We start from the raw sequence: 24,809 nt of genomic DNA, 5'->3' as shown, positions 1-24,809 counted from the left end.
AGAGCTGATTGTCTGGCTAGGTCTTATTTTCGGGGAAACACTGTAGCTCCATGAGGTTAGGGGATGTGTTTGTTATGCTCGCCACTGTCTGCGCACTGCCAGCACAGTACTTTGAACATAGTAAATGTGAAGCATCTTTAAAAAAAATGAATGAATGCTACTAGTTGTCACTGAGAACATATCATGTGATTAGTAGTATCCAGTGTGATTTTGTACTTGCCTTCCAGGTGTTTATAACAAGGTTCTAAGTGCAATTGTTTATTTGTAAAGCTTTCCATGTAGTATTATAGGCCAGTTTAAGATGTGTAATTAAGTTGGAGAAGATGGAATTTGAGTTGTATTTTGGAGTAGGCAGGAAAGAAGGCCAACATTATCAGAAAACAAAGCAAAGGTGTATTTGGAAGAGAAACCTAATAGAAACAAGAAACTTGTGTTTGTGGGATAGTTGGAGGTAATGTTGACTAAATAGGGCAGGATGGGTTTATGGCGAGGTGAATACCAGGCTGAAGAAGTCAGCCTTATAGGCTAGTGGTCTTGAATAAACATCCTTGACTTAATTCTGGAAACTTACTATTAAAATAATTTTATAATGGAAAAAAATATTGCTTCTGTTAGCTTATAATAATGGTAATATATGTGAGAGCACCTAACTGTTTCTAAAGTTAAGAGCTCTTTACTATCTCATTTGATCCTTGGAACAACCTTGTGAAATAGGCAAGACAGCTACGTACTGTTTTTGTTGCTGTTATTTCTCCTGTTTTACCACAAGTAGGATATAAAGCAGAAGTAGAAATTAAGTTCTTACGATGTGATTCTCTTAAAATTGTTAATTAGAAACATCAATTTAACAGTAATCAAAATTCTCTCAGATATGTAATAAAGTGTAGGTAGCAAGATATTAATCAGAATAGAAACCCAGAAAAACACTTGTAAACTCCTTGTCTGATCAAGGATTTGGAATGTAAGATTTTTATTGTAATAAATTGAGGGACATCCTGATAAATGACCTACTGTTTTACAGTGACTTATACAAAATGGAAAACTAATGTTTTGTTTTAAGTGACTACTAAAGCTTGTAAGTTTTGGTTTATAGATTATGTTAAGCTTTTGATTGAATTTTTTCCTACATAAATTCTTTTGAGACCTTAACAAGTAGATACATCCTGTCTTTTGAGACACTGAAAATTAATACAGCATTTGAAAAAATTATTTCAGAAAAAGAAAATTTGTACACTTGAAAGAGTTGATATGCTGTGTTTGTCTGTCCTTTTCTTTTTCCTGTTTATCTCAATCACATTATGAGAGTTTGATTTATTAAAGTGAAAGTTCACATTTTTAGAAAATTTATTGGGGTAACATTGGTTAATAACTTTACATAAATTTCAGGTGTGCAACTTTATAATACAACATCTGTATGTTCCATTGTATGCTCACCCCCAAAGAAAATTAAGATTTTTTTTCTTCACAAAAATCAACATCTTATTTCCTCTGAGAAAAATCTGTTATTCATTAAATGATAAGAAGTTGATGTCTTAACATTCATTAACTTTTTTTCTCTGGGCATACTATGTCTTTCAAAGTATATGGTTCCCTGTTTTTAAAAATCTGAGTCCCTAGTTCTTCAATATAATGCCATATCTTTCTAAGTTAAGATACTTGAAATGTTTCAGTGATGGAATTTTTTAATAGTGATAAATGCTACAAAAGGAGATTCTGGAAAGGCACCCCTTTGGTTGTGATTCAAAGTACTTTAAAAGTCGTAAAGATTTAACGGAGACGAGTTATTAATACAAACAGATCACTTCAAGAAAAGTTTGGTGTCGCTTCTGCTGAAATATGAAGGTTATGAACGTTTAACGAGTCCGTTTAACTATGAAAGGGGTTCTTGTTAATTATATACCTATTTATGTCATATCTACTTAGGTTGGTAAAATGAAACTGAGAAATCTTTCCCTGGAATAGGCTGATTCTGTAAACAAATAAGGGAATCACAAAGATACAAGTATTAATCTAACAAACTCACAGGAGTAGAGTTGCTAATACAGTCTTTAGACCAAGGAGTATATATAGTTATTGAGCATAATTCAAACTTAATGACTCAGATTCATGATTTTATATACATCAATTATATTGGGTCATAAATGGAAATTGTGTAGGATATTGGATGCTGCTAAGAACAGGATATACCTATAAATTTGCTTTTTTTGAAAATTATCTGATTTTGTTTTGGTCTTTGCTGGTTGAAAATTTGGGCCTATACCATGGCTGTCTTTCTACAAAAGTACTAAATCAAAGGCCAGAATAGCCGTACTCAGTTTTTGCCCCATTGAGAAAGTTCTCTGGCTACTATGAGTGTTCTTTGATTATTTTCCAGCACCATTCCTGTTACCATTTCTCTGTAATGTATCGTGTGAGTCACTTCAGTAGCCCTCACTGCCTTTTCAAATCTCACTTGTATTGGATTTGTTAACGAAGCATTAAGGTGGCAAATTCTCTCACCATGTCTCATTTTCGAGTGTCATTTTGAAAAAACTGATACAAGCTGGTACAAATGTTTGATTTTTTTAACAGCATCAAATATAAAGTTTTTTAACATTATAATCATTAAAATTGAGCAGTGGCTTGCTCTACCATGCTTTGTCTTTCTAATTATTTCAAATTATTTAGAGTGGCCCGTGATTAGACTTGACTTCTAAGGTACATATGTAGGTAGACATGTGAGTGATTGTTGCCTGGAAGGCTCTGTTGTACACATGGTTCCTAAGTTAGAGTTTCTGGGCGGGAATTCCCGGGGGAATTTCTTTTTTTCCCTCCACTTTTCCATTCACAAGTCCCAAAAAAAGTTGATCAGGAAAATTGGTTCCTTGAACCCAGGTGTTTGGTAATATCAGCCGTCACTTTGTGGAAATGATACATCGTGGAGAACAGAAAATAGTTTGTATCTCGGGACTCGGGAACAGGAAAGCGAAAAAAATTCCTGAGATCGGGTGGGAATTCCCACCCGGAAACCCTATCCTAGAAGTTACATTTTTGGTTTAGAAATATCCAGAGAATTCCCAAATAGCACTCTTTTAAAAGAACTTGGCCAACAGTGTTAGAATACCAGTTGTTTCCAAGATTAACAGGCCAGGTCCTTTGAGTCCCAGTGGCCTTAGTCCTGGTTTTATCAACTGTTTTTGCCTTTGCAACGTCATATAGAAATTATTTCCCATTTTCTGAGCAGTTTGCTTTTAGTAGTGTTTTATTGCCTCAGGTCACCCACTGTTTGTTCTTATTTGGGTGGAGTAAAATAGTGAGGGTGATGGCTTATTCATTCATTATCGTCATCAAAAATGAAAGGTTACAAGAAGTAAGTGGAGTGTAGTTTAATGAGTTTTAGACTGTTCTGTAAGTCATAATGGATTTCTGCTCAGATATAAACTAAATAATTTTTGTACTTAAATTGTAATTTGTAATTGACCACAGCATTCAAATGTTTTTGATATACTGTTGACATCTAAAAATTACATGAAACACATTAGTTTCTCATGTTGCCTATCTATAGTATCTCTCTTACTAGTGAATCCATTTTATTCCTAGACATTTGTTATATATATATTCATTTGTAAGACGTTAATGTCTTTTTCTGATTCTGTGCATGTATACGCTTGCATGCGTGCACACATGTACACACACACACACACACACAACCCCATTAAGATTTGTGAGAATTCTATCATGTTTAGTCCTCCTACTCCTCACATCCCCATTACTGGCTTATAATTTCTGTTCCCGCAGTTCTGTTTGCCCTTCTTAACTACACTTTTAGGTAAATGTTTTCCTGTTTTTCTGGCCTGTTTTCTTTTTCTGCTCTTGAGGCACTGGCAACCTGTTTGTTGATTTCCTTTCTTCTCCCTCCCAACAGAAATTTCCATGCAGTATCGGAATGATGGAGCTTGTCCAACAACTAGTAAGTTGTCAAACTGGGTTGGTTCCCAGGCTTTTTGACTCCTACTCTAGTGTTTTTTCTAGTTTATTATGTACCTTGGAACCTCTAAATTTTAGTTTATCAAAATGCAATTTGTTTTTAATTGAATAGATTTCTTTCTCCTACAGAGATACTTTATTTATGTTGCTGCTTTGTCCTGTGTTCAGGATCCGTATTACACTCAAATTGTGAACAAATTTGAATTATTGTTTAATATGGTGCTTCAGTTGCAGAATTGTGACTTCTGTTCCCCAATGAAGTAATATTTTCAGTATTTTGGTTTGCACTAATTGTAATGTTAATATAATTTTTCAATATTTATGTATTGGCATTAGATAGCTTTCTTGCTAAGACTACTACATATATTGAGACTATTACACTGAATTCTAGGAAATGATACTGTTTGATCCGGTTAGATGATAAAATGAGGTTTCTCTTTATAATAAATTTTGTTGAGTGTGACCAAAGGTGGATTTACCTATGTAGAATTGCATTTTTTACAAGAAAGACATTACATAGTTAGACTTCTAAGTGTCTTTTTAAAAGTGATTTTTACATATGTTTATTGCTAAGGAAATTTGTCATCATTATGATGATATATCTAACATTTAAATTTAGTAGGTAATACATTGACAAATGAAATACATTATTTAGAAATTTATAACATGTAAAAAATGAGCCAGGCTTGCAGTTTTAATGATTCAAGCAATGATACATGATAGACTTACTGAGATTTTTATTATATTGATTCAGTCTGTGCCTATGTATTTCTTTTGTGTGTTTGAGAATGATCTTAACCTGAAGTCCTTTCTTCCTTACTTAAAAGCTTTCTCAGAGTTGCTGAATGCAATACATAATGGTAAGTTTTATTAGAATCTTCTCTGGTGGTTCATTTATCACAAAGGTTGCCTTTTATACAGAACCCTGATTGAAAGCTTGCATGTTCTATTGACGAGATGAAATCCAGCTTTGCAGTGAGTCAATTGTTCAGCACCTTAGTGAAAACTTTTTGTAGACTGCCTATGGAAGAATAATAGGTCAATATATTTCATCAATTTGGCTTTTATTGTCTCTTTGTAAGGCAAAATGATAATAGTGTTTTTCTAACTTGATGAAAGTCTTTTTTTTTTTTATGTTTGCAAATAGTTTTTGTAATTCTTTTGAGCTCTCTCTTTCCAGCGCAGTTAGTAATTGGCACCTACATCAGGAACTTGCTGCTGCTTCCTCGACTTGGACTGTGAATTTGAGTTTTAGGATTTTAAATTAATGTATAGTATACTTTTATTATTTTACCCCTATATTCCATACAGTGAATAAAAGGAAGATAGCCTTTTAAATTATGTCTAATTTGGGACTAGGTTTTCTTAAAGGAGAGTTGCATCTTCTGTAGGGTTGGGTTTTGAAATAAGGATATAAGGCAAATGCTACTATCATTTCTCTTTTGTAATGTAATTATAATGAAAGTCATTTTTGCAAAAATATTTGAGAGTTTCTTCAGTTTCCAAGAATTTTCCTTAATCCTTTGTTGTTCCAAAAAACTTCTTTGAATGTCGTGTCATCTTTATTGATTTTCTTTTTCAGTTTTTTTTTAAATTTTATATTGGGGAACAGGGTGTTTCTCCAGGGCCCATCAGCTCCAAGTCGTTGTCCTTCAATCTAGTTGTGGAGGGCGCAGCTCAGTTCTAAGTTTAGTCCCCGTTTTCAATCTTTAGTTGCAGGGGGTGCAGCCCTCCATCCCATGTGGGAATTGAACCGGCAGCCTTGTTGCTGAGAGCTCCCACTCTAACCAACTGAGCCTTCGGCTGCCCTTCCGGAAGCTCAGCGGTAGCTTGTTGTCTTCAATCTAGTTGTGGAGGGTGCAGCTCACTGGCCCATGTGGGAATCAAACTGGCAACCCTGTTGTTCAGAGCTCGTGTTCTAACTGAGCCATCTGGCCCCCTTTTTTCAGTTTTTATCTCACATGACTCTTTATTTGTTTGGCTGTTTATAGGCTTCCAAGCAGTTTTCCAATACGTTTTTATTAACTTTATAAAATTTTGCATATTTTGCTAACGTAGGTTAATTTGCAGTCAGTTGGCATAGTGTTTGTATTGTGTCGGGTTTGCAACAGCCAGTGAGAGAATAATGGCATATGTGCTGGTATAGACACTCATGTTGACTTGATGGTGGGGGTGGTTGGAACATGATATATTATAAGTGATCATTTTATTAATGAGGACATTTATTATTATAACTCTTGCTTGCCTATGTAACCTGGAACTGCAGAGTCTTAGGTAATGAATACTCCAGATAACAAGGAACATTGGGTATTTAGAAGAAAAGGGATTGGAGGCATTTTTGAGAGTAAACCAAACATGTTACCCTTTCTTTGGTAGGGAAGTATAAAAAGTGAAGAGGTTTAACCTCTTTTTCATTTTGCATAGGTAAATTTAGACTTGCTCTTTGATTTTGGAATATTAGAATTTAGAGGCATGCTGGAAGTTTGAAACGAGTATAGTTGGAGTAAAAAGAAAAGAGATACATGGGAAGCAATTGTGAATGAACTACCCCATAAATCCTTTGCCATTATTAACTGACAAAGTATTGGGTTGTGTTTATTTAATTAAGACACTTATGTTTCTCTGTATGGGTGAATGAAATTAATGTCATGGGATTAATGCCATGAACACAGGTTTTCTTTAAAATTTTCAATTTTATAAAATTCTGTTTGACAGAGCTTTCTAATTGTGTAGTCAGATACTTGTATATTCTTAGTCACGTAGAGAAACAAAGTAAGTAATGAACTTATATTTTTCCTTTTTTCCCTTTTATAACTGGAAGTTTGTACCTTTTGACCTCCTTCACCCATTTTGCCCTCCCCCACGGCCCTCAGCCCCTTCACCCCCTCCCCTCAGCCCTTTCCACCCTTCCCCACACCCCTCAGGTAACCACCAATTTGTTCTCTATGTCCATGAGATGAGCCTGGGTTTTTTGTGGTTGTTTTTAAGATTCCACATATAAGAGCGTGCAGTATATGTTTTTTTTCCTGTCTGACTTATTTATTATAGCATTAAGCCCTCAAGAATCACCCATGTTGTCTCCGATGGCAAGATTTAATTCTTTTATGGCTGAGTAATGTGTGTGTGTGTGTGTGTGTGTGTGTGTGTGTGTGTGTATGTGTGTATGTATTTATCCGTGCACCCATCGACGCCGCTTTGGTTGTTTCTGTGTCTTGGCCTGCCTATTATAAATAACGCTGCAGTGAGCACGGAAGGGGATGTACAAGTACTGCCGCCCCTCGGTGTCACGGGATGGTTCTAGGACCCCTGTGGGGACCCGAATCCTTGCGTGCTCAGGTCCCTTGTATACAATAGCGTAGTATTTGCATAGAGCCTACAGAAATCTCCTATGTTAAATCATCTTTAGATTACTTATAATACCTAATACAATGTAAATGATATGTAAATAGTTACATTGTTTAGGGAATAATGACAAGACAAAAAGTCTGTACATGTTTAAGTCTGTAACATTCCCCTCCCTCCCAATATTTTCAATCTGTAGTTGGTTGAATTTGTAGGTGTGAAAGCCATGGATATGGTGGGTTTGACTGTATCTTGTTGAATTAGTGTTTTTGGTTTTTTTTTTGATAAATACCCAGAAGTGGAATTGCTGGACCATATGGTAGTTCCATTTTTAATTTTTTGAGGAACCTCCCAACTTTTTCATAGTGATTGCACCAATTTACATTTCCACCAATGGGGTGCACAGGGGTTCCCTTTTCTCCACATCCTTGCAAAATACTTGTTATTTCTTGTCTTTTTGATGATGGTCATTCTACCAGATGATTATCTTATTGTGATTTTGATTAGCGTTTATTTACTTGATGATTAGTGATGTTGAGCATCTTTTTTTTTTTCAATTTTTGTTGGGGAATATTGGGGAACTGTGTGTTTCTCCAGGACCCATCAGCTCCAAGTCAAGTCGTTGTTTTCACTCTAGTTGTGGAGCATACAGTTCACTGGCCCATGTGGGAATCGAACCTGTAACCTTGGTGTCATGAGCACTGCGCTCTAACCTACTGAGCTAACTGGCCGCCCTGGCTGCCCCATTTTACATTCCCACCAACAGTGCCCAAGGGTCCCAATTTCTACATATCCTCACCAACACTTGTTACTTTTTTGTTTTTTGATAGTAACCATCCTTAAATAAGTGTGAGTTGTCACATGTTAAGATTAAAAAATTGTTTTTGGTTTTTTTTTCATTATGTTGGGCATTAAGCAATAAAAAGCTTAAGATTCGTTAGTGGGAGAGGAAGGAAAAACTTTACATTTCATCTGATTCTCCTTTATTTGTTTTCTGTAGTTGCTATAACAAGTTATCACAAACTTAAAACAATACGAGTTTGTTATCTTGTAGTTCTGTGGAAGCCTGGTATGGATCTCACTGGGTTGAAGTCAAGGTTCAGCAGGCATCATTCCTTTCTTAAGGTTCTAGGGGTGAATATGTTTCCTTACCATTTCCTGCTGCTAGAGGCTGATGGCCAGCCTGGCCTTGGGTCCTCCGTCCTCTGCAAAGCCAGCAAGGTTGGGTGGGGTTTCGTCTGTCTGTTCTCAGGTTCAAAGTTCATGAGGACTCTGATGAGTATATCGGGCCCCAGGAGAACCTCTCGGCTCGGTTTCAAGCTCCTTAATTGAAACACTTTTGTGTACTCCCTTTTGCCATTTAGAAGGTAACATATTGACAGGTTCTGGGCATTAAGGCATGGATGTGTTTGGGGTGGGGGTGGGGAAGGAGAGGCATTATTTTGCTTACCATATCTGCTTTACTTCAAGAACGTATTACTTAAATAATTTCCAGGGTTAGGTTTTATTAGCAAACACATTTATTGAATAATTTTGGCTTTAGAACCTTTTTGTTAGTTCTTCTCCCTTAAATTACTAGTGACCAGTTCTTGTTGCCAATTTCAGGAGACAGTCGGGTTTTTATCATGCTTGATTTTGTTGCAGAGAAATTGTTGGCCCCTTTGTTTTGAAAAAAAGTACGTTTTCCTATTTTTTTAATTATAAAATATTTCAAAAGTAGAGAGACTTTTGAATATAGACATCATGAATTCATTACAGATTTAAGACCCATTAATATTTTGCCACATATTCATAGACCCTTTTCCGAATTTTACTATATTTGATACATTAAAAGCCGTATAGAGAAGTTGTGTAACACATTAATAAAATAAACATTCAGGAGCCTACCATCAATTTAAGAAATAGACTATTATTGGCACTGTTGAATCTGGCACATGCTCTTCACTACTGCATTCCCCAAAAGGTAACTACTATCCTTAATTTTATGCTTATCGTGCCTCTGCTTTAATTCATTATTTGGCATGTATGTATGTATAAAATGACACCCCTTTATGAATTTTCATATTTATCTTTTTTCTCGAGTAAATGGTTTTCGTTCTACTTCTCCAGGATCTTATTATCTCTACCCCACCAATTCTTTTAATGAGATAAAATTCACACAGCATAAAAATTACCATTTTGACATTTTAAAAGTGTACAATTCAGAAGGGTTCTTTTGTTTATTTTTAGTATATTCGCAATATTGTGCAATTGTCACTATTGTCTACTCTAAATCTGGACCATTTTCATCAACCCAAAGAGAAATCACATAATCCAATTCTCCCTTACTATCCCCTGGCAACCACTCATCTTTCTTTCTCTGTGGATTTGCCTATTTTAGACATTTCACAGAGGGAATTATGCAATATGTGGCCTTTGTGTCTGATTTCTTTTACTTAAACATAATGTTTTCCATGTTTAAGCATAAGGTTTATCCATGCTGTAGCATGTATCAGTACTTCATTCTTTTTTTATGGCTTAATAATATACATTGTATAGATACACCACATTTTGTTTATTCATTCATCAGTTGATGAACATTTGGGTTGTTTTCACTTCTTGGCTATTATGAATGATGCTGCTATGAATATTCATGTACAAGTTTTTGTGTGAACATATGTTTTTATTTGTTTTCAGTATATATTTAGGTGTGGCATTGCTGGGTCATACGGTAACTGTTTAACTTTTTGAGGAATTGCCAGATTTGTCCACAGAGGCTACGCTATTTTGCATTCCATTAGCAATATATGAAGTGTCCAACTTTTCCACATCCTCACCAAGAATTGTTATTTTCTGTTTATTTTAAAATCATAGCCATCCAATTGAGTGTGGTCTCTCATTGTAGTTTTGATTTGTACTTCCCTAATGACTACTGATATTAGCATCTTTTCAGGTTTTTATTGGCCATTTTTATGTATATCTTCTTTGGAGAAATATCTATTTGTATCTTCTGGTGTCAATTTTTGTAGTTCGTATGTTTCTAAGAATTTGCCTATTTCATCTGCATTTTTAAATCTTTAAATTTGTTGGCATACAATTGTTCATAGTATTTATAATCCTTGTATGTTTTTAAGATGGGTAGTAAGATCCACTTGCATTCTTGACTTTAGTAATTTCAGTCTTCTTTTTTCTTCATCAGTCTAGCTGAAGATTTGTCAATTTGTTCATCTTTTAAATCAACCTTTTTTTTTTTTTTTTTAAGGAGGGTGCAGCTCACAGTGGCCCATGCAGGGATTGAACTGGCAACCTTGTTGTTATTAGCACCATGCTCTAACCAACTGAGCTAACCGGCCATCCCTAAATCAACTTTGATTTCATTCATTTTCTCTGTAGTTTTCCTGTTCTCTATTGCATTTCTGCTCCTGTTTACTATGTCCTTCCTTCTGCTTACTTTGGGTTTAGTTTGCTCTTTTTTTCTAGTATCTTAAGGTAGAAGGTTAGATTATTGATTTTAGATCTTTTTGTTTGAAAGTAGACCTTTATAGTTACAAATTTCTTTCTGACAGTATGTCAGTATCTTTTATGATTTCTTTCAGTATTCTTTAATTGTTTTGTTCCCAGTATTCTTTCCTCTACTTTTTTCTTCTCATTATATGCATATTCCCTTGGAAAATATCTGTGCCTGCAGATTCAGCTATCATCTGTACTCATTAGGTTTGCAAATCGGTGCCTCTTGTGTAGAATTTTTTCTAGTTCCAGACTCATTTCTAACAACCTCATAAACCTGCTTCTTCTTTTGTGTTCCTAATTGGCATGTGATACTTAACCACCAAAACCAAAATTATGCAGAGGAGTTAAACTAAGCTCTCCCCTCTAATTTTTTTGGTCATCATTTGTTTTTTAAAGGTTTTTCCTGTTATTCATTTAACTTGTCTTTTTCTTTGTGTTTCCACTGCCTCTGCTTGGGTAACCCAACATAATTTGTCATATGAACTCTTTCAGGAACCCCCATCCCCAACTGTCATTCCATTATCCACTTCATTATGTAGGTGCTCCCATAAGCAGTGGTCTATGTAAAATTGCAAATTAGACCATGTCCTGTCTTACTTAAATCCTGTAAGAATTTTCTGGTGTTTATGGGATAAAATTTGTTCCTTAGCATATGGAGTTGTTTTCATAATCTGGCACTCTCCAGTCTCATCTCTCCAACTTTATGCTGCATCAGTATAATCTATTTGTAGTTTCCTGATGTACTCGTCTGCAAAATCTGTAATTTAGACTTTGGTTGTGCCTGCTGTTATGGCCTTCTTTCTTTATCTAGTGAAGGTAGAATTTAAAAATAAGCATGGTTTTATTATCTCCTGCAAAATTTTTTCTGACACCCTTTGATAGAATCATTACTTGAAAAAAATTTTTTAATACTTCTGGGTCCTTGTACATCTTGTCTGTTGCCTTCTTCAGTCTACCTCTATTGTTCTTCCAGTTGTTTTTGTTTCTGTGATTTATATCTTACTCATTATTTGTCTCACATTTGTGAAACTGGAAAAAAATCTCTTCTTTTAGACAGTTAAGACTCTGAAGAGTTAAAGACTGGATTTTTTTTTTTTTTCTCACAGTAATTCTTGATTTTTTGTTGTTGTTGTTGTTTTTAACTTTTATTTATTTTAAGTGTGTTTTTCCAGGACTCGTCAGTTCCAAGTCAAGTAGTTGTTTCAATCTAGTTGTGGAGGGCTCGGCTCACAGTGGCCCATGTGGGGATCGAACCTCAACCTTGTTGTTAAGAGCACTGAGCTCTAAACAACTGAGCTAACCGGCCGCCCCATGAGACTGAATTATTTTCATAATTTACTCTTTAGTACCTGATTCATCTCAAAATGTTTTTTTACATAGAACTTTATAAAATTAAAATTTATTAGTTCACTGGGACGTTTTGAAATACTTATAAGAATCAAGGAAGTATTGTATATTAATAGTCATAGATGTTGAGTTTTAAGCATACATCTTGGTTTGGTGTTTCTCAGAAGGATCTTGGGACTTAATGTTGTTTGTTTTGGGTGTATGCAAAACAGTCCATAAACTTTGTTAATTGGTGTTTTCTGATAAGGAAATAATATCATCAATACAAGAAAAATACTTCTAGGACAACACCTCACCAATGTAAACCAACAAATTCATCCCAGTGGGATGAGTTTTATGTGACCAGAGAAATTTAGGAAACTTAACGAGTTGAAGAAATAATATTAAAATTATTGTCCCAACAATGGAAAAAGAAAACAGAACGGGTAGGAGAAAGATATAATGTAGAAGTCTTTTAGTCAATTGTGGGAACTTTTAAGCCAATTTGGAAAGGCTAAGTAGTCATTTAACTATTTTAAAGAACAATAATATATGTAGGGTAAACTTCAAATCGATGCCCAGGAAGTGAAATGCCTTGTATTTCATAACATTTTACAGTGGTGCCTTGGAACTAGCCAGCTTGACTAAGAGAATATAGATTTCATGATATTACTAAGCTGTGTGTATAACTTTTCTGTTTCGTTTAGTAGGTATTTTTAAAATACTTAGTACAATGATGAGACAAATAATTTGTATGCTGGGATTATAGTTTAGTTTCACAGTCCATTTGAAACTAGCATATCATCAGCCTTGTTTTCATCATCCTATTTCAGGTATGATTTTGCTCTAGTGCTTTCTAGGTTGTTTATTGGCAAGTTTTTCTTCCTCATTAGACTGTAAACTCATTTAGGGCAGGGATTGGGTTTTATTCATCTTTGTTTCATCAGTATTTAAGGTATCATTGAATAGACTCTCCATAAATGTTGAATAAATAAATTGTTGTCAGTTGCTATACTGACAACAGTCCTTGAATGGGTTTCATATATTCTTGGTAATGTTTATTTCTTCTGAGAAGTAAACTTTAGACTTCATTCGGCAGTCTTGTTTCTGTCAAAGTAGTAACTTGGTTCTTTGCTGGAGTAATGGAGTTGCTTCATTTGTTTGTCTTGGCAATTCTCATTTTTAATATAATTTTGAAATAATAGATTAAAGTAGCTAAAGAGCTTACTTAGATCTATTTTCACAGCAGTATATTGCTAATTGATTTTTGTGCCCCATTTACTATGCTTTTAAATTCCCTTTAATTATGGTGCTTACAGTTTGTCATGACCACGCTCATTAAACAAATCTCATTTGATGGTAAGAGGCAAAGTAATGCCAACCAATTATTCATAGATATGTGCTGTACGATTGAGAATAAGTATGAATGCTAATTGATTTTAGGGTGAACATTTTCCCTTAAGAATAGAATCCTACTCAGGTTTGTCGGAATAGTTGGTAGGAAACTAGATCTCGGTTCTTCACATGTCCCCTTTTGATTTCAGGGAAGCATTAAGAAGGTAGAGATCTAACAACAAAGATGAGTAGTTCTCAGGCATATCAGTTACAATGTATCAATCGTTTGAGATTGACTGTGGTAATGAGATATTGCTGGTGGGAGGAGTTGTCACTATGATTTTTTGGAGACTGAAAACCACTGATCTGGATCATTCTAGATCTGATTTCTTAATCTGATTAGTGATATGTTTTTCATTTTTATACAATAGTTACATCCCAGAATACAACAAATGCTACTGTTTGTTCCATTGTTTGTGCCTGTGTAAGAAGGAATTTGACTAATACTACACAACCTTGCTAATAAGTAGTATAAGACATACACTATAGATAAGACAGTAACACTTTTTTCATTTCATAGCATCCAATAGCTACTTTGTTTCATGAATTACACTGTTAGTTTTTGGAAGATAGGCTCTCAAAGACTCTTAAGTGATAAACACAGAAGGATATTAATATTTGGATAGTGAGGCAGCCATGGGGGAGAAAAATGCATGTTAATTACTACAAAAGCAAAATGAATGATAAGCATGTGTTGAAACTGCAAGAGAGACAGAACCTGAAAAGTTCCTGTTGTGTGAAGGAATTAGTATAAATGAAAATGAATTTATAAGAATAACTTTTAAATTAATTAAATGGTAATGCCATTAATAATCTATTTAGAGTGCTGCCTTTTAGTGAAAACAAATTTGTGACTTAAAATTTCCGTATTTGTGTGTGTGTGTGTGTGTGTGTGTGTGTGTGTGTGTGTGTCAGGGGTTGTTACCTTTACTGATTTTTTTTTTTCTCCCTCTCATATGTCTTAAGTACCTCAACTTGTCTATCATAGTAGTTCTTAGGGACTGGGTATTAAAATTTCAAAATTTAAGTGTATCTTTTCTTTAGACAGAGATGACAGTTCTACACTAACAAAGCAGGAACTTAAATTCATAGGTATGTACCAAACTCAAGCATGGTTCTAAAGGTAATACTGTAAAACAATGTTAGAGCTATGTAGTCACAAAAATGATAACTGAAAGAAATTCTTCATAATCTTGGATGGTTGGTGGGATGAACTATGTTATCATGTTCTTACTGTTGTACTTGTTTGTATTTGTCATATTGCTTAAGACATGGTAGGGTGGGTTTTAGGATTCCTAAAGCTACTTACTTGTAAAGGTCTAAAAGCGTAGGTTTTGATTTTTAAGACCACTTTCTACATCTGTGACCCTTCTTTCTTACTGAGACCATATCCTATGATGTATAATAATTCTTTACTTTTGTAATGTATCTCTCAAATACTTTTAGATCAGTTGAGAAAGAGCTTGTGTATTCTGAATCCACTACTCCTAATCAATTAATATATGCATCCTCTCTACCCCGTCTCTCCTCTAGAAATGTCATTTTCACATATTAATAAAACTAATCTTGCAGGATGTGAGTATCTGCAATATGGAACTTCTCAAAGTGTCTTCGCTTTTTTGCATTTGACATGTATATATTAAACTCTTTCTATATCTGAGATCTTGGTTAGTTGCTTTGGGGAAATAAGTACACTGTACTACAAATTGATCCTGCCTTTAGGGAACATAAAAGCTAAAAGGAAGAGAAATGTGTGTATAAATAAAAATTTCAAGATACATCGTTAGAACTTCTCTAACGATCTACACTACAATAAGAGTTTAAGGTCAGGGAAAATTACTTTCAACTGAGGGATTGAGATGTCCAGAAAATGTAACATTTTAACTGATACTTACAAAAAATGTGTAGAAGTTAGCTATGTGGAGATAGGGATCAGGGCTCCACTCCCAATTCCAGGAATACAAATAGCACCAGCAGTGGCTCATAAATGAGAATACACAGGCTTGTGTGAATTGATGGTGATACTGATATTTGATGGGAAATATATGAGAAATAACAGCCTTAGCTGTTAGGCCAAGGAGTGAAAGTTGTTGGTGTTTGAGTTAGGTAAAAAGATAAAACCCAGTTTCATCTCTTTGTAGCACATAAGATTGAAAGGAGCTAATGTTTGATCAGAGAAACCAATTAGATTGTTGTACAATGTAGCCAAATATATCTAGGGCCCAAATAAAGATAATGTAAGTCAGACTGATGGGACTTATGTCGAACTATTAAGTTCGCGAGCTCATCCTAGAAAAACTGCTACATACCTCATTACTGGACGTCATTATGGTCACCTTCAAAGTACTCCCCTTGTGAAGTTATGTACCGATTCCAGCACCTAGTCCACCCTTCAAAGCAATTTGGAACCCTTTTTCTGGAATGGCCATCAGAACTGTCATCATATTACCCTTGATGTCCTGAATGTCATCAAAATGTCTTCCTTTCAATGTTTCCTTTATCTTCCGGTAAGGAAAGAAGTCACTGGGGGCCAGATCAGGTGAGTAGGGAGGGTGTTTCAATACAGTTAGTTTACTGGCTAAAAACTCCCTCACAGACAGTGCAGTGTGAGCTGGTGCATTGTCGTGATGCAAGAGCCATGAATTGTGGGTGAAAAGTTCAAATTGTCTTTTTCACCCAGCCTTTTCAGCACTTCGAAACAGTAAACTTGGTTAACTATTAATTAACTAATAACTATAAGTTCATAATGAATAATCCCTCTGATATAAAAAAAGGTTAGCCAACATCATTGCAACAAATATGCAAACTTAATTGTCAGTCCTCGTAATTACCCAAGAAGAATTGGTAGTAATTATCAATAAATTGAATGGCAATAGCTGAGAGAGGATGGCTGTTCATTTACCAACAAGATATTTAAGTAGAGCTGTTTCTCATGCAGATGAGTAGATGGGATTAGAATTCGGACTTAAAAGAAAACTGAGTCCATATATGGGGGTAAGTAACTGAAATTCTGAGATTGGTCATGGCTGAGAAATGTTCATAGAGAAGACGAAGAGGTTGGATCAGGTTTGTTTTAAGATAGAAAGGCTTAATAGATGGAGAGGAGGACTCGAGAAAGATGAAGGATTAAGATGCAAGAGAGGATTATTTGATGGATGAAAGAATCTGGACAGATGGGAAGCAATCAAGTGAACAAGTAGAAAAAGTCAACCTGAAGGGCTACAGAGGGAATAGCTGTGGAAACGTTCAGTGGGGGGGGAAAAAAGGGAAAACCTTAACTTAAAAAAATCTTCATAATTGTAGATTAATGAATGTTTATATTAGAAATTTTAAAAATAGCCCCTCCCCCCAAAAAAGAGATGATGATTGCTTTATTATTGCTTTTGGTATGTGTGTTTAGGTAGTTTAGGTATGTGTGTTTACAAAAGTGTTGTCCTTGTAGTGTACTTCAGATTAACATTTTAATGATTACATAGAATAATAAATAATGGCACCTATATATGTAAAGATTGTGCTTCTGAGCTAGTTACTTTCTTCTGTCCCTCTCCTGAGATATTATCTCTTATCTTACATTCTTTGGCAAGAGCAGGTCTGGTCTGTCTCTCACCCTACTCCCTGTCTATTCCAAAGTGAATGTGTCAACAAGTGGTACCTTCTAAACCATTTTCTGTAATTAATTAATTGGAAGCTTTCTAACGTGACTGTTATATCTAATTTCTTTATTACTTTCAAAATCCATCTTTCTTCCTCATAATTGGGTTGATTCAGATCCTTATTATCTCTTTCACAGATTATTATATTACCCTTCTTTTGGTTTTGTCCAGTATACCTAGAGTTGAACAGTTGGGCTGACTCAAGCCAATATCTCAGAAATGATGGTCGGGAAGAATGTCATTTAGCCATTTATGATAAAAACATAGCTGTCAAGAATACCAAATGTTGCTTGTCTCATTCTTCCTTAAAATAATCTTGGGAAAACGCATTATAATTGGGAAGTTGCTTGGCTTACCGAATCTGACATCAGAGTAAGGACAGTTAGGTTAGAATATGTTTAGAGATTACCATCTTCTTGATAAGATTCTTTCCCCTTTTTATAATGCAGTTAATTGCTTTGCATCATCCTTTCACATTAATTTCTAGTCATGTGTTTGCAGGAATTATGTCCCAATATCCTTGATTAAACCTGGAATTATTGGCTGTGTCTTATGGTGAGCTGTTTCTATAGAGGGCTGATATTACTTGTTTCACACTCAAGAGCATCATTTTATTTTAGGATCTCTGGATATTTATACCAGGGATACCCAAAAAATATATACAAGTGGACATTTTGGTCAGTGTTGCTCAAGCAGTAAGTTCACCGTAATCAGCAGTGTCTGGACGCTGATGGTAACCACTTTGAGCACCTCTTATAATTGCGATGTCAAACGTGACTTGTATTCATCTTTTGTTATCAGTATATATTGAGTATTATAGCTTTAATACAGTTTTTTCCTTAAAATGTGTATACATTTTTTTTGGCACACTGTGCGTGTGTGTGTGTGTAAATATATATATACATATATATATATTTACATATATATATGTAAATATATTTATATATAATAAATATATATATTTATAAATATATATATAAATATATATTATATATAATATATATTATATATATTTATGTATATATATATATTTACATATATATGTAAATATATTTATATATATTATATATATTTATATATATTCATTCCTGACAGAATAGTGTATTTATTTATATAATAACACCTAGGTATTTGGAATTATACTTCTCATACTTTCTCCATCATGATTTTAATATTAGGAGCAAGTAATATTTTCATTCAAAAGGTGTAGTAAGAAGCTTATATTGAAAGTTGTTTCTGGCTATGTCAAGATTCAGGAAACCCAAAATCTTTAATCCATGTTGGTCATAATAGAAAATCTGATTTTTTTACCCAAATCAGTCCTCAAAGAACTATGGAAAGAAAACAGAGTAATAGACACATAAAAGACATGAGAGAAGTAATAATTTGAAACAAAGAACATATTAAAAAGAAACAAGTAGAAATTTTAAGTATGGAAAAACTGTAATAGCTGAAGTAAAGAACACAATAATTGGGATAAATAGCACAACGAATACAGCTAAGGAACAAAATAATTAATAGGTAGATTAAGGAAATTCCTAGAAAGAATGAGAGGACCAAGACGACCGCCCCCCCATACACACACACACAAAATAAAAGCTATATAATTTGGAGGATAGAAGTAGAATCCAGGTAACAGGAACCTCAGAAAGAGAGAGAAAAAATGGAGAGGAGGAAATAATCTGAAGAAATAATGGAGGTAAACTCCCTTTAAAAAGATGAGAGTTCTTAGATTGAAATGGCCCATAGAGGACTGAAGAAAAAAGAGGGAAGGAGATCACTGCACTGTACACCTGAAACTGAACAATAATGAATGCCAACTGTAATTGTATATATATGTATATATGTATGTATATACTTACAAGAGGCGGAGTACAGCATTAGGAATAGAGACAGTGGAAATGTAATGGCTCTGTGCGATGTCAGAGGGATAGTGGATGGGGGGTGGGGGGTCCACACAGTGTGAGGGATATAAATGACAAACGTCTTAAGTATTACTTTGTCTTGTGCACCTGAAACTAATAAAAAAAATTAAAAACAAAACAAACAAAATACCAAAAAAAAAAAAAAAAAGAGGGAAGGAAAAGACCTTTTGGACACAGTATAGGGAAATTTTGAAATATCAAAGACAAGGAAAGAATTCTAAAATATATACTATTAATATGAAATGCTTCTTCGGGAGAAATCTAAAAGGACTAAATAGAAGTGACTTCTGTCCTAAGGAAATGGTACACAATAGGAAAAGGTTAGACTTACAGAGATATTCATCATAGGAAAAAATCGGAAGTACTGGAAATGTAAAAATTACACTCATATCTTGTAGTATCTCTAGGTTTGATTATCAGGTGATATTTAAGAAGCTTACCTAGCAACTTGGAAATATATCCGTGATATATTTTCTCAGACACCAAGCCCAGAACAACAAATTGTATATGTATTATGCATAAAATAATATGTACATGGCAAAGGACTGTCAGTTTCTTATTATATGATTCTTGTTTTCATGGTGCTTAGGTTCTAGTTGGAAGAGTCAGAAATATGAATGACTAATTCAGAATAAAATGTTAGAAAAAATTATAGTGATTATGTTAAAATTATGGGTATGAGAATAGTTTTTTTCTTGCCTTCATTTTCTAAAATTGAATGTGGTCTTTTCTGTTTTTATTTAAATTATACAAAACCTTTAATGAAGATTGGCAAATTGTTTTAATAGCTGCCACATCTAATAAGGTTATGTTCTTCATTTTAATTGACAATTTTTTCTACTAAATCTTCCTTTTAATTCCCTTAAGCTAAAGAAACAAAAAATATATCACCGTGTAATGTACTGCATGATGTTTTTCATACAGGCTTATGACTGATACTAATTTAGGTGTGTCTCATCTCTTAGTTGAAGTACTCTCCTTCATTAAGCTGATCACCTATGTTTTTATACTTCATATGAGCTTAGTGTTTCTAGAGAAAAAAGTCACCATGTACAAATTCATATCATTCTCGATTCATGATGCTAGCCTCGACTGACATTTAAATTGCTTGACAATGTTAATTAATACACATCTCTAGGAAATCCCCTTTCCTTTTTTGCCATGATTGTTTTGTTTTTTAGTTCTTCCCCCCCTTCCCCATCTGCTGTATATTAGATGACTGTGTCTCTCATTCCCAGAAAAAAACTTCATCTTCCCGATACCCAGTTCTGCAAACCGACTTGATTTGTATCCATCTTCTTTCCTTCTCTCCAGTTCTGTTTGTCAAAGGCTAGTCTTTGTGCTCTGGATCTCCTCCTTTTCCGTCCCCTCAGAGACCTCTCCATTTTAGTGTTCACACTCTCTCGTTCACGTCACTTATCTAAGCACGCTCTAGTGTTTCTCCTGTTGGAAAAAAAACCCAAACATTTTTAAATCCCGCATCCCTGTTTGTGTGCCTACACCTCAAACTGTTCTACCCCACTCAGTAATTTAGGGTGTTCTCTTTGGGACAGTATATCTATCTAGGTGTGACTTTATTCTTTTTGGGACTTCTTGGGTTTCCTTTTTGAGAAAATTCATGTCTTTAATTAATTCTGGACACAATTGTAGCCACTGTATTTAAAAATATTGCTTCTTCCTATTTCTGTTCAGGAATTTTTGGTAGACATATTTGGACTTTTGTTTTGTCCTACATGTTCCTTAACCATTCTTAGAATTTCCATTTCTTAATCTTTCTGTGCTATATCTGGGTAATTGCTTGTGATCTTTTTTGTTCAGTCATCATCTCTTTTGAACTATTAATTTATTGTTTTACCTGATATTGAGTAAAGAATTTTTTAGTGAACGCGTTTTTCAATTTTAGAAATTCTTTGTGAACTTTTTTAAAATGGACCTGGTCTGGTTTTGTTTTTTCTTTCTTGTGTTCAGAATGTGTAGCTCCTTTCTCTCATCCATTTTTTTTTTTTTTAAATTTTGAAAGAGTCTCAAACTTACAGAAAAGTTCCAAGTATAGTATAGAGAACCTTATTTTCCAGAACAATTTGAGAGTGAGTTGCAGACATAGTGCTTCATCAGCCTTGAATACCTAAGTATTTCATACAAACAACGACATTCTCCTACAAAATCACTGTACCACTATCAAGAACAGGAAATTAACATTGCTGTCTTACTACCATCTAGTCTTCAGATGGCCATTCAAGTCTTGACAGTTGTCTCAAAATTTTTGAAGATAACAGGCTACTTATTTTGGTTTTGGTTTGTGTGTTTTTTTCATTATTAGATTCAAGTTGTTTTTTGGAGCAAGATATCATAGAAATGATCTTTCTATTGCATCTATCACATGGCAGTACATAATCAGGCTTTTCCAGTGAAAAGGTTTTTCCCTTTTATAATTAGTAAGTATTTTGTGGAATAAACTGTGATACTATATAAATCTCCCATTCCTCATCAAACTTTCTATTTAAATCACTGTGGACTTAAGGAATCCTATGGGTTATAGAATTCATTTATTGTGATGCTCAAATTGTTCACATTTTACTCAGTGGGAGCCCCTTTAAGCTGACTTTATGTCCTTTTTAATATACCTTCATTCTTTGAACACTTCTTTACTTTCTGGCGGTGCAAGTACATTAGTTTTCTGTTGCTGCCATAACAAGTTATCAATTACAAAATTAGCATCTTAAAACCACACATCTGTTAGCACACAGTCAGAAGCCCAGGTTGGGTTAGCTGCTTTCTCTGCTTAGAGCCTCACAAGACTGAAATCAGTGTGGCCAGCTGGGCTGTTATCAGGAGATTCTGGGAATAATCCACTTCCGAGATCATTCAAGTTTTGGCAAAATCCGGTTTATTCTTGGCAGTTGTATGACTGAGGTTACCATTTCCTTTCTGGCTGTCAGCTAGAGGGTCTTCCTTAACTCCTAGAGGCTTCTCTTCCATCTTTACACATGTGCCCCTACATTTTAGAGCCAGCAAAGTTGAGTTGAATCCTTTTCACACTTAGAATTTCTCAGACTTCCCCTCTGTTGCATTTCTCTTGCTTTCTCTTCTGCTGCATCTCCCACTGACTCTTCTGCTGTTAAGGGATGCTGTGATTACACTGGGCCCACCATCGTAATCCAAGATAATCCACTCTTTAGGGTGATAAACTGATCAGCACTTTAATTCTATCTGCCATGTGTCTTCACATCTGTACCTAGATTAGTGTTTAATTGGGAATCTTGTGGGGACATACATCTTTAGAATTCTGCCTATCAAGGTAGGATATCCCAGCTTTCTCTTTTTTATATAAAGTGTTATTTTTTCCTCATATTTTTGATTCCTTCTCTTAGATTCTTAATCATTTAAAATATTTCTCATAATCTTTATTTGCTGTTTCTATTTTCTAAGATTATTTGGAGGATGGTCAAATTTCAGCTTTTGTATCTGCTGATAACTTGTGATCAAAGGAATCGGTTCCTTCCGTGTTTTTGTCCCCCCCCCCCCCCCCCCGCCCCATCCTTCAAGCCGTTGTTTCTCAGTCTAGTTGTGTAGGACACAGCTCCCTGGCCCATGCTGGCATTAATGAGCCTTGCGCTCCCCCCAGCTGATGCAATTGGTTGTCGGTCAGCCACTGGGTCATCTGGGAATCGAACCGGCGACCTCTGCGTTAGGAACACAGCGCTCCAACTGCCTGAGCCACCGGACTGGCCCCACTTCCAAGTTTTTAAATTTTGGATTCTGAACTCATTTTATAGCCTAGGTTGAGGATATATCCCTTCAGAGAGGTCTTGTGTTTGCTTTTGCTGTGTACTCAAATGACAGTACCGCCTGACCAATTCTTATGTTAATTTATTGTTTGGGATTTACCAGACCAGGCATATAGTGTAAATTCAAGCCCAAAACCTATTGGAAGGCAAGGCTGCGGCTATGCATTCTCAGGGCAGACTTTTCATCCCCTCTTAAGAGCTTCCTTATTTTCCTTATTTTCTCACTATGCTGTGATTTTTGTGGTTTATGTTTTGTTTTGTTGGGGGTGGAGGGATTTTTGAGGGCGGAAGAGGATAGTTTATCTTTCCCCTAAAAGTGTAGCCTTTGGAAAGTCTAAGCTATATAAACAGGGTTACATCAGTTTCAACTTTCCATCCCTTGAAGGCCCAAGGTCTCTTCAAGGTCACCATTAAAGCTACAGCTCCTAGGTACTGACACAGGCTGGCTCCTGTAGGACAACCTGTTAAAGCTTTTTCCTCTTCATTTTTGACCCCTAAGGATTTCCCTTCCTTTCTGGGGACTTAGCTATTTATTCTTAGGTCATTTTAATTAGGAATGATTTTATTTTGTTTAGTTGCCTCATTGCCAGAAGCAGAAATTCTCCCATTGATTGATTTTTTTCAAATCACTTCATATTGGCTTCTGCAACTACTCCACTCAGGTCAGGAATAGTTTTTACATTGCTAAGTCCAGTGGATATTTTTCAGTTTTCATCTTAGGTAACTTCTTAGCATCTTTATTTTTGTTGAGGACTTTATCTTACTATAACCACCTTCCATCCCCTCCCCTCTCCTCTTCTTTCCCCTTCCCTCTCAACATTATATAATACTTAGCTTGGTTGTCCTACTCTTTTGACCATTTCTTTTTAGTCTTCTAGTAGCTTCTCTTTTATCCTAATTTAGTGTTGAAATTCCTTGGGGCTCAGTCTTAAGTCTCTGCTTCTGTCACTCCATAACTCTCATCAAATTTAAGCTACTTAAAATCTTTTTGTCTAAAGTATTGCAATAGCTACTTAACGTTATTTCCACGATTCTACTCTTCTATTGTTTTTCAAGGCATTGTTCACATTGTATCGAAAGTGATCTTTTAAAAACATAATTCTGATCATGCCATTTTCTTGGTTAAAATGCTGTAATGGCTTTTCAGTAGGATGAAACAAAAGTCCTGTAGAGTCTACAAGGTTCTATATGAGCTGGCTCTTGTCTGGCTTTGGCTTCATCTTTGAGCATCTTATTTCTTTGCTTATTATGCCACTCTGGATGTATCAGGGTCCGTTGTGTGCCACAGAAGTGAATTGTCAAATTTAAGCAGAAAAAAAGAATTTATTGGGTATGTATGATTATTTTACAGGAAAAACCCATGACAGACCTCTGAGAGGAAAGAAATAAGGGAGTCTCAAGGGCTAGGTAAACAAGAATTAATACAAGTGAACTACTAATACTACCACCATTAGACTAACTTAGGTGTGACTGTTTTCTGCCTTTATGAGTATGCATTTGAGATTTAAATTCTCAGGAGAAAAAAAATAAATAAATTCTCAGGAGAGATAATTTGATTGTCTTGGATGGGTCACCTTTTCATTACTGGGCCAAGAGTATATGAAGTGGAGGGAGGAGTAGATAGAAAATAGGGTGCTATTTGTTAAAGAAATGGGAAACAATTCTAGGCAAGAAAAAAAAGAGAAATAGTCTCTGAGACTTCTTTTAATTTATGTGTCACTTCACAGAGGCTTACCCTGTATTGTTAATCTGAATTAAGTTACCCCTTATATTCTATCACAGCACATTCTACTTTCTCATCATAGCACTAATATTTGTGCAATTATTTAATGTCTGACTCTTTTACTTTAAGCCCAATGAATGCGAGGATGCTATCTATTTTCTTTTTTGTAGTATCTTCAGCATCTAGTATTGTGTCTGGGCAT

The 24,809-nt window shown here is 35.0% G+C and overlaps 1 protein-coding gene across 19 annotated transcripts in view; it reads left to right on the top strand.

Annotated features, from left to right (window-relative positions):
* MLLT10 (MLLT10 histone lysine methyltransferase DOT1L cofactor) overlaps positions 1-24,809 on the top strand; it is a 192,477-nt gene that overhangs the window by 134,462 nt on the left and 33,206 nt on the right. For 15 of the 19 annotated variants that reach the window (XM_081050364.1, XM_081050354.1, XM_081050360.1 and 12 more), the window contains 3 exons: positions 3,905-3,949; positions 4,794-4,826; positions 14,563-14,610. In XM_081050364.1, the coding sequence (XP_080906490.1) occupies positions 3,905-3,949; positions 4,794-4,826; positions 14,563-14,610 (126 nt within the window). The remainder of the gene's footprint in view (positions 1-3,904; positions 3,950-4,793; positions 4,827-14,562; positions 14,611-24,809) is intronic. The other 4 variants (XM_081050356.1, XM_081050355.1, XM_081050359.1 and 1 more) reach the window with 1 other exon arrangement.

The sequence above is a fragment of the Rhinolophus hipposideros genome (genome assembly GCF_964194185.1).
Source record: "Rhinolophus hipposideros genome assembly, chromosome: 1".
Classification (NCBI taxonomy): Eukaryota; Metazoa; Chordata; class Mammalia; order Chiroptera; family Rhinolophidae; genus Rhinolophus; species Rhinolophus hipposideros.
The sequence above is the reverse complement of the archived record's forward strand: the minus strand, read 5'-3'. Positions and strand labels throughout refer to the sequence as shown.